We start from the raw sequence: 9,864 nt of genomic DNA on the forward strand, positions 1-9,864 counted from the left end.
CCAGCTGCCCCTGAGTTGCATGTGCTCCTATAACTCCTTCAACTGAAGCCATATTATTGATCATGCACAGCTGTAGCTGAGAGACCAGTGAGTATGTCTGCACTTGCAGCTGGAGCCCTGTGATTCCCTCCTTAAGGAGTCATACCTGCATGAACTCCCACTGAGCTAGTCCACTAAAAATAGAATGTAGCCGCAGCAGAGCGAGCTGCGTGATGGGTTAGCCACACTGAGTATGTTTCTTAGGATCTCGGAGGGGTATGTCCTCAGGGCGGTTAGCCCCTCCTGCCACTCTCACTACATTGTACTTTGAGCATGCTAGTTCAGTCACAGCTAGCATGGGTATGTCTCCTCGAGCTGGGAATCACACACCCCATCCCTAGGTCCAAGAGCAGACGTACCCTTAAGAAGAACAGGAGTACCTGTGGCACCTTAGAGACTAACAAATTTATTAGAGCATAAGCTTTTGTGTACCCTTAAGAGTTAAGCTATATTCAGACTGAGGACTTGGTGTACTCCCATATTTATTCTCTCTCAATGACGCTTCCAGACCTAATTTGCTGCTTTACAAAGATGATTTTCCCCCAATACTGCAAACACGACCAGGGATCTGGAAGCAAAGCCAAGTTCTTTTTGCCTATTATCGTATATGTGTAGCAACAGTAAAAATTCTGTACCAGATCCTCCAACTACTTCGTATTACACTGACAGCTGTTTCTGGCTGTAAATCTGGTTAACTCAGTCCCAGGATGATTGCCCCAGAGCTGGTGTAGAGGCAACACTATCCCCAGCCCTGGCTGCTTGCACAGAATGAGATCAGAGTAAAGAGGATGAGGCCAGAGCACCCAATATTGCTCTGGTCCCGACTGTGGTTTCAGCCCCTCGGGTCAGTTAGCAATCAGCCTAAGGCTGCTCTGACTTACACTGGAAGACCAGGCCTGTACATGATAGGCTCAGTTTTGGAATAGCATGGGGGCGGGGAGGCTTTACACCCCCATTGCACACACATCTCAACTTGTGAGGTGTGCAGTTTGGCCAGATCCCAGAATCTGATCTCTGAGAGATTCTCTGTATTAAAACAACAGAAGTCTATTTATTTTAATAGCCGTTTAAAAATCACTGCCAAGAGTTCCCTTTTGCTACCACCAGGTGAACAGAAATTTGTAGAAGAAGTCGTAGGATTTGAACCGGAAGCCTTTCTCTGTGATGTGGGGCTGGAAGGAAATCTTGTATCCTTTGGCTTCAATGTCCATTTTAATGCAATCCAAAAGGTCAGAAATGCTCGGAGTCGCCTTCCAGGGGCCAAACTTCACCACCGATTTCTTATCCATGTCCAAGCTATTCAGGGCGTTGTGACACTTGGCTGCATCCTCCTCGGTCCTGACCACACACACCATAACGCTGGACTGGCGGGATGCTACCGCCTCCGCTCTGGCGATGCGAATCATCAGCTCAATGTTCTCGCTGTAGTTGGGCACGCGGGCCAGAAACTGCTTCCTTGCCACCACCTCCCCAAAAATCTGAGGGGAATCCTCCAGCTGCTTGACCAGAGGCTCGATGTCATAGAACAATGCCTCTTTATACACGTCCTGGATGCACTGGGTGGGCACCTGGTTACTGCGGAGGTATTCCAAGATGTACTTAAAATAGGTGCCTGGCCTGTCAATGAAGAACCTCCCCTCTGTGTCAGTCCTGAGCTTGGGCTGGCCAGTAAACATGTCTGCCAGCTTGGAGCCAGGGTGTTTCTTCAGGGTGCTTAGCGTTGTTGTGTACACCTCCCCGCCAATGTTTAACTCCACGATCGGTGACAGCTGCAGTCACAGGGGGAAAATACCACACCCATTACATGTCAGAGCAGTGGGAAATTGGAATTAACTGTCACTGCCCCCTACTGGATGGACTCAGAACGTCTCACCTCTGCATCTGAGTTCATATCCTGCTAATAGCTAACCAAGAGTCTGTCTAAGATACTTATATGATTCCCATTGCCATAATATCTAAGCACCTCACACTCTGTAATGGATTTGTCCACACAACACCCCTGTGAGGTAGGTGTGATGGTGTACCCCATAAGGCTTCATGGGAATATGCTTATGAATGTATATATGATATAACTGGAATATGTTTTATGCTACATATGCCATGTAACATACCTATGTAAAGGTTATGATCTACTGAATACATTCCTCCTATTTGTATGCATGACTCATTTTTGTACTTTAAGTTAGGAATATTGGCTGTATATTTGCTTGATAGCCTTAGTAAAGCATTTGGTCAGCTTCTTGAGAAAGGAATGTGCAAATTAAGTGCCCAATCAAGAACCACTTAAGCCAACAATGAACTTGAAGATGCCAATCCACATTGGAGCTGTCCCAGGTATGTGGCTTGGGTGGTAAGAAACTCAGTCATGCATGAACATGTGACTCGCCCATGTGACTCCAAAACTCCATTTTGGAGCTGGATTTTGCATATGAGAGAGGAGGGGGTCTTCACCCACAAGAGAAAGTCTACTTAAACCCCTGGGAGACCCCTCCATTTTGTCTTCAGCTGGCTAAAGAGGTAGCCCGTCCACCCCTAAGGATACCTGAAAGAAACTGGAACAAAGGACAGTAACTACAGGGGCTGTGAGTGATTGCTGGACCCAGACTAGAAGGAGACTAGTCTGTAAAAGGAAGCTTACTGGAAGTGGTGAGGTTTTATCTGTATTCAGTTGTCTTAGACATAGACTTGCGTGTTCTATTTTATTTTATTTGGTAATTCACTTTGTTCTGTCTGTTACTACTTGGAACCATTTAAATCCTACTTTTTTATGTAATAAAATCATTTTTTACTTATTAATTAACCCAGAGTACGCATTAATACCTGGGGGTGGGGCAAACAGCTGTGCATATCTCTCTATCAGTGTTATAGAGGGCGAACAATTTATGAGTTTACCCTGTATAAGCTTTATACAGGGTAAAACGGGTTTATTTGGGGTTTAGACCCCATTGGGAGTTGGGCATCTGAGTGTTAAAGACAGGAACACTTCTGTAAGCTGCTTTCAGGTAAACCTGCAGCTTTGGGGCACGTGGTTCAGACCCTGGGTCTGTGTCAGAGCAGACGGGCGTATCTGGCTCAGCAAGACAGGGTGTTGGAGTCCTGAGCTGGCAGGGAAGGCAGGGGCAGAAGTAGTCTTGGCATATCAGTTGGCAGTTCCCAAGGGGGTTTCTGTGATCCAACCCGTCACAGTAGGGAAGTGCCACTTTCCTCATTTTAGAGTTAGGAAGCTGAGGCACAGAGAGACTAAGTGACTTGGCCAAGAGCAGGGGGACTTGAACTTGGGACTTGAACTTGGATTTCAGGTGAGAGCCCTAACTGCTGGACCATCCTGCCTCTTTGCATTCCCCTTCAGCTCACATAATAGAGGCCTATGACTTGGGAACAGGAAGTGTTGAGGTCTCTCTCTGCTATTGTGAAGCTTCAGTGAGGTGATAGCAACAAGCATGAGGACAACCAAGGATTTGTTACAGTATTAATAGCTAAAGTTTTATTTTCCTCTCCCCTTGATTTGGGTTTTCCCTTAAGAGTTGGGACAAGAGCTGTGTGTAATTTTAGTAACAAAACCCCAAATTAGTTTGACCTATTTTGGGGCATTGTTATAAATCCAAAAGCTGGACCAGATTAGCTGATCACGCACCACTGAAACGCAGCCATTTCTGGGGTAGAAGATAACAGCTGTTTATCAGGGCACCCTAAAACTTTCCCATAGCATCTAGGCCATGAAGTGAAGAAGAATACGCCAACCTAAAACTACAGGGGAATTTACTCAGATTTGAATTCCTGCAGGCCATAATGTCACCACTTCTGTGAAAAATGCCTTGGGATCTTTGAATGCCCAGAGAGGCCACAATCTTAGTTTTACTTCTGATGGCTCCTCCAGCAGCACAATACCCCCGGTGCTGACTGATGAAAAAGTGACACCTCACCCCTTTCTGCATAGCCACTTTATTTAGTGCTCAGTGCAGCAAAGTGTGTGTGTGTGGGGGGGGAGATGGTTTTCTTGTTTATTTAAAAGGGACGAAGCAGGTTTGTGTTCTCTAAAACAATTACACCTGGAATGCAAGTCACATGCATTATACTGCTACGACCACACCTAGCCACTCATCTGCTCTTTTTCATGCACACAGGGCTTGATCATGCAAGGATCAACTCCCTCAGAACTAAAATCACAGGCTTAAAGTTCTTTGCTAGGTCAGGTTCTGGGTGCTCAGGATTGAGCCTTTAGCCAGAAAATGTAGGGGGAACATGAAGGCTACATATAAGCTTAGGTCCAAAGGAACAGTGAAATAAAAAGGGCCTGATTCTCCATTGCCCTGCACCTTGCACAGTCACTTACACCAAAGCAAAATGGGTTTAAAATGGGGTCATTCACATGGGGAAGCATTTCACACCCACCTGACAGAGGCGTAAATGACTGCAGCAGGTGCAGGGAAAAGGAGACCAAGGCCCAGCAATATTTATATAGTGGAACCTCACTCCATGTTTTTACACTAGCCCACAAACCCAATAAGTCCACCTGAAAACTAGCAATTTCACCCCACTTCCCAACAAAGATCAAACAGCAGGGCCGGGAAGCAAGGTCTTATACTCCTGAGCCTTCGTTCCTTTTACAGAAACTTTTACAAAGGGTTGTCGTCAATGACTAACAGCAAACTACTCTGTCAAACGAAATGAACATGTTTTACATTCACTAGTGTGGCTTTCTTAACAATTTTACCATCTTTATTTGGTTATTCACTAATTAGTAACCCTTGGTAATGTGGCCTAGTGGTGAGAGCATTGGCTTTGGACTCAGGAGACCTAGGTTGTCGTCCTGGCTCTGCCACTGGCCTTGGACAAGTCACGTCCCAGCTCTTTGTCTCAGTTGCCCAATCTATAAAATGGGGATTATGATACTGACTTCCTTTGTCAAGTACTTTGAAATCTCCTGATGACAACCGTTATATAACAGCTGGGTATTATTATTGGTGACTCTCACTAAGGGCTAGTCTACACTTAGTGGCAGCTATGCCACTGTAGCACTTCAGTGAAGACGCTACCTACGCTGTGGTAGGTACTCTGTCTCCCCGAGAGGCGAATTCTCCTGCTGACTTAGCGCTGTCCACACCGGGGGTTAGGTCAATTCAGCTGTGTTGCTCAGGGATTTGGATTTTTCATACCCTGAACGACATAGTTATACCAACCTAATTTCCTAGTGTAGACCTGACCTAGGTATCCTTAACATTAGCATGAATTAGCGAACCTGCTATGCTAGTCTGGTGTCGATGTTCTGCAAATCTAAAATGCTAGGATAACTTTGTTGCAATTGTCAAGTATATAACACCCCACCGAGCAAGCGAAGTTTGGGTCTTTTTTTTTTTTTTTTTTAATTTTCCAACAAATACAAGTTAAACCCTTCAGTTCAGGAGCAGAAATCACTGCCTAGTGCAGGCTGTGTCATTGCCAGAACTCTTGTGTCTAGCTGGGGGCACCAATTTGCTCAGAATGGACTGGGTCCCATCTCTGGGTGCTGGCTGACCCCAAAGTCTCAGAAATGGCAAGCAGGCTAAAAGCAGCGTAACATCCAGAATGGGGCAAAGGGGGATGCTGTTCCCACCCGCAAACCGCTGAGACCCCCACCAGGCAGAACATTGCCAGGCCCCCTCACCGTTTGTAGAGTGCTCGTGACTTGTTTCCCAAGGGATCGGTGCTCTGATGAAATGCTCATCTCCCCCAGGCCTGCAGGCAAAGGAAGGGAGCGGGAGGCTCGGAGGTACAAGAGGAACTTGCTGCTTGGCACTCAGATCAGGGCTTCTCTCTGACTCTCTCCCGGCTTCTGCCAAGGGGTACAGGATAGCTCCAGGCTCCCCTCTCTAATTCTCCCTCCACTTCTGTGCAGTGGCTCAGGTCTGTTCTCGGCTCCTGTATGTGACTCCAGTCCAGCCACTGTCCGAAAGGCACAAGTTTGCTCAGGTGCTGCTGTGCCAAAGCTTACAGGTGTGACAGAGCAGAGGGCTGAGCCTGTAAGCGGAAGTGTGTATTCATCAGTCCTCTGGCAAGTAGCGCACAACACCTTGTGAGGGGCAGGGTGGACCTGGGCTGGGTGCCCAGTGCATCCGCCTGTGATACCAGTGCAGTGACTAAACCCCAGATAATCCCTCCCAATGCACAGAGCCTGTCCGGGAGCACTGCCATGTGTGACGACTGTCTGGCTGAACTGGTTACACCCTGCTGTCCCAGCCCTTCGGCCTCCTTGCTCTGTTTAAAGACACAGTACGTGGGTTAGTCTGAACCATACATCCCATAGCTCACATGTGCTCTGGCCAACATGTTAAGACTCGGATGTCCATACGTGGCTGTGTTTCCTGGGGTGCTCAGACATTCATTAATTGGTGCAGGTAAAATAAGACCAGAGCCAAAGCTCAACTCACCCCTGAACTGTTTTTGAGAGTTCACAAATGTTTGGTTAACATTCCCGCCTCACCCCGTTTTTGATACACCTGGATTCACCTGGGATCAAAGGTGGAAAGTACCAGAAATTCCTTGGTTGTGGTATTGCCAGCCTAGCTGGAGTCAGGCAGCACCAGAAAACTCATGGGGGGAGGGGATCTATGCTAATGAGATTTCCAGTCAGATTTTTAAACCACAGAGGTTCAAAGAAGAGTGAATATAAACAGGAACTCCAAAGGAGATAGGGTGACCAGATGTTCTGCTATTATCGGGATTGACCTACTATTAGGGGCTTTGTCTTATATATGCAACTATTCCCCCTCTATCTTGCGTGTGGGGGGGGGAAAGTATCCCAATTATTCCCACTTGCTATCTGGTCACCCTAAAAGGAAGGAGAGTGCTGAATCCAAGACCTGACCCAAAAACATTGCTGAAATTCTGATCCATAGCAGAATCTTGCAGTACGGCCTCATCTCTGCTCCAGATTTTTTGAGGTGTTCCTGTTACGTTGGAGGCCAGTATGTCCTTTCCCTAGTCTGTCTGTCTGTCTTTCTTTGTGCATCATTCCCACAGCTGGACTGTGTCAGTTTGCAAATGTTCATGCCAACTCTTTTTTGGTCTTGCTTTGTGTGGGTTTGCATCCCTCTCCCCCTGCGAGAACCGGGCTTTAAGGTTTGGTCCAGAAAGAAACTTGGAGCACAAAGTGAAAGAGATTTGAATTTGCCCCTGAAATTAAACCCATCATCAGCCAAGTCTTGATCAAAGCTAGGCCCAGGTTCCACTGAATGACTCATGCACTTGAGTGAACCTTTCAGTGAACTTGGCCCAAGTCTTGATTTTATGATGCAACCCAGACCAGGTGAGTGTGACATGCCGTTAGGTTATGTTCAGAACTTTCTGCACAGCTGTAACCATTTCTCCCCAGAGATGTCTGAGTAACTATGCATTCTTTTTAGTGCAGTGCTTGGATTTTCTCTTTGCCAGGCCTAAAGAGTTAACAGAGCTGACTGCAGTGAAACTTGAGATGTCCTTGGAGGTAGGAGGTTGTGTGAGTCTCTTAACACATAAACAATCAAGACTCACTGGAAAACAGTGAGTTGGCAGGTCTGAATTTTGTAGGTCACTGATTTTTGCAAATCCCATTCTTACATGGGGACAGGTCACTTATGCCTTTCAAACATCCTGGATTTAATTCGCTTGTAAACCTGAAGCTGTTGTTGACTGATATAAATTCAAAGTTTGTTCTGTACAGTGAGTTTTTGTTACTGGAGTCGTCAGCCTCTGTTCCAGCAGCTGCAGGATTGGAACCTCACCTCTCTACCCTTGCAAACTTTTAACTAGAGCAGTGGTTTTTAACCAGGAGTCCGGGGGCCCTGGGAGGGCCATGAGCAGGTTTCAGGGGGTCAATCAAAATAAACCAGAAAGGGGCCAGTGTTCGACTCGCTGGGGCCCAGGGCAGAAAGCCAAAGCCCGAGCCCCACCACCGGGGGCTGAAATCAAAACCCAAGCAGCTTAGCTTCGTGGCGCCTCCTGTGACATGGGGCCCTGGGCAATTGCCCTGCTTGCTACCCCCTAACGCAGGCCCTGGCTTTTAATCTACGGGATAGGCAGAAAACGGTTGTTGTGGCACAGGTGGGCCATGAAGTTTTTATAGCATGTTGGTGGGCCCTCAGAAAGAAAAAGGTTGAAACCCCCTGAACTAGAGCATGGCAAATAAAGGGGGGAGAGGTTAGCTTTGTTAAAGCTCATCAGCAGGATTTTGCAAAACCAAAATCAGGGGTGCTTATGGCCCTCCTCAGGATCTGAACACAGGCCCTTCAACAACACAGCACAGATCTCCCCCACTTAAGCAAAGGTGGTAGTAGTAGTAGGCTATTTTCCTCTGGTGGACCAGCTTCTTGAAGGGGTTACAGTTCCTGGGCCTCAGTCTCCATTTTCTTACCCCTGCTTTATGCTGGGGTCACTTACAGCAGCATGTGACGCTGAAGAATCCAGACCAGTGTTTGTGAAGCATTTTGAGTTGTTTGGCTGAAAGGCGCCGTGTCTCTTGAGACGTAGGATTGTTGTTACTCTGCTGCTGAGCTTGCAGAATCCCGCTGACAGCATGGCTTGTTTTAAGATGCTGTTTCACAGTCTAGTATATGAGCTTCTCCCAGTTGGATTTTTTTGTTATGGGTTTTTGATTTCCAACTGCCAAATCACTCCTGTTTGAAATGGGTTTAAGGAACCTCCCCCGCCCCGGCTTTCTCCCCAGGGAGCACGTCACTGCAGAGTTGTGGGCATTGTACACCTGCCTCTGAAGCAGCTAATACTGGCCCCACCAAAGACAGTGGGCCCACTGGTCTGGCCTGTTTGGCTGTAGCCCTCCACGCTGCGGGGCTGCAATTTATTCCTGCAAGAGGCTTTGAACTGTCAGTGTCTGGCTCCGGAACAAAGTCCTCTGCACTAGCACGACGTGGAAACAGTTGCTTTTGCAGCCAGGTGCTCTTCTCTTTTCCTCCCCGTCAAAGGGAGGCTACTGGGGAAGGTGAGGGGAGAGCAAACAATGACCTGGAAGAGCACAGTCAATGTTTTGGGGGGGATGAGAGAGGCAGAGCTCTAATTCCCCCCAAACACTGACTGTGCTCTTCCATAGCTTCCCACAGCCTGTTGGTTCACGTCTCACTCTCCCTTGGGAAAGGGAAAAAAGGCAGAGAGCTTGAAAGGCTCCATAGTGACGAGGTTCCTGGGTTTCCCACCATTGCAGCTGCTGTTCTGTGTGCCGCAGGGAAAGCCTTGGCAACCATTGTTAGGGCAGTTAGTTAGGTTCCTCCCTTTGGGGTAGTACAGCCTAGAAGCTGGAATGTGCATTGTACTGAACTGCAATGTCAGCCCGGATCTCTGTGTTGGGCTGTGCATTGGCAAGAAGCGCTCGGCGAGCTGTTACCCGGAGAATCATTGAAAGCTGCTTCCCCAATTGCCCTGTCCGCCAGCCGGAAGGAGAGGAGAGTTCTTAGAACTGTTAACTGAGCAGGCCCAATCTAGCAGGACCACCAAGGTCACAGCCCAAGCCTCAGGAACCTGAGGATGTGGCCAGCTGTTGATGGGTAAAACTGAGTGCTGTTTGAGAGAATATTGCTTTTGCCTTCCCCCTCCAACAAACTTAGCCCCCCTTGTGCCAGGGTTTGTGTCCTGGCTGGTTCCTCGTCTCTGCACAGAACCGTGAGTATTGTGTGCTGGGACTGTTCTCGGTGGCCAGGTGAGGCCCATTGTGTACATGTCCTCAGGAGGCCTGATGGCACCCTGCAGACATCACTAGTTGATTAAGCCAGTTCCAGTTGCTTTTAAACAGATGACACCACAAACCAGATCAACTCTATCTTGACTTAGGAACTCAGGCCCCCTCAGGGATATTCAGCC

The 9,864-nt window shown here is 47.8% G+C and overlaps 1 protein-coding gene across 1 annotated transcript; it reads right to left on the minus strand.

The window, feature by feature from the left end:
* Window positions 1-1,136: 1,136 nt before the first annotated feature.
* Window positions 1,137-5,743, minus strand: KCTD14 (potassium channel tetramerization domain containing 14). The gene is made up of 2 exons (XM_024200644.2): window positions 5,684-5,743; window positions 1,137-1,808 (listed from the first exon to the last, which is right to left on the minus strand). Exons 1-2 carry the CDS (start codon window positions 5,741-5,743, stop codon window positions 1,137-1,139), a joined length of 732 nt encoding a protein of 243 aa, XP_024056412.2.
* Window positions 5,744-9,864: the final 4,121 nt, after the last annotated feature.

The sequence above is a fragment of the Terrapene carolina genome, unplaced genomic scaffold (assembly GCF_002925995.2).
Source record: "Terrapene carolina triunguis isolate 2854851 unplaced genomic scaffold, T_m_triunguis-2.0 Scaffold97, whole genome shotgun sequence".
In the NCBI taxonomy this organism is placed as follows: domain Eukaryota; kingdom Metazoa; phylum Chordata; order Testudines; family Emydidae; genus Terrapene; species Terrapene triunguis.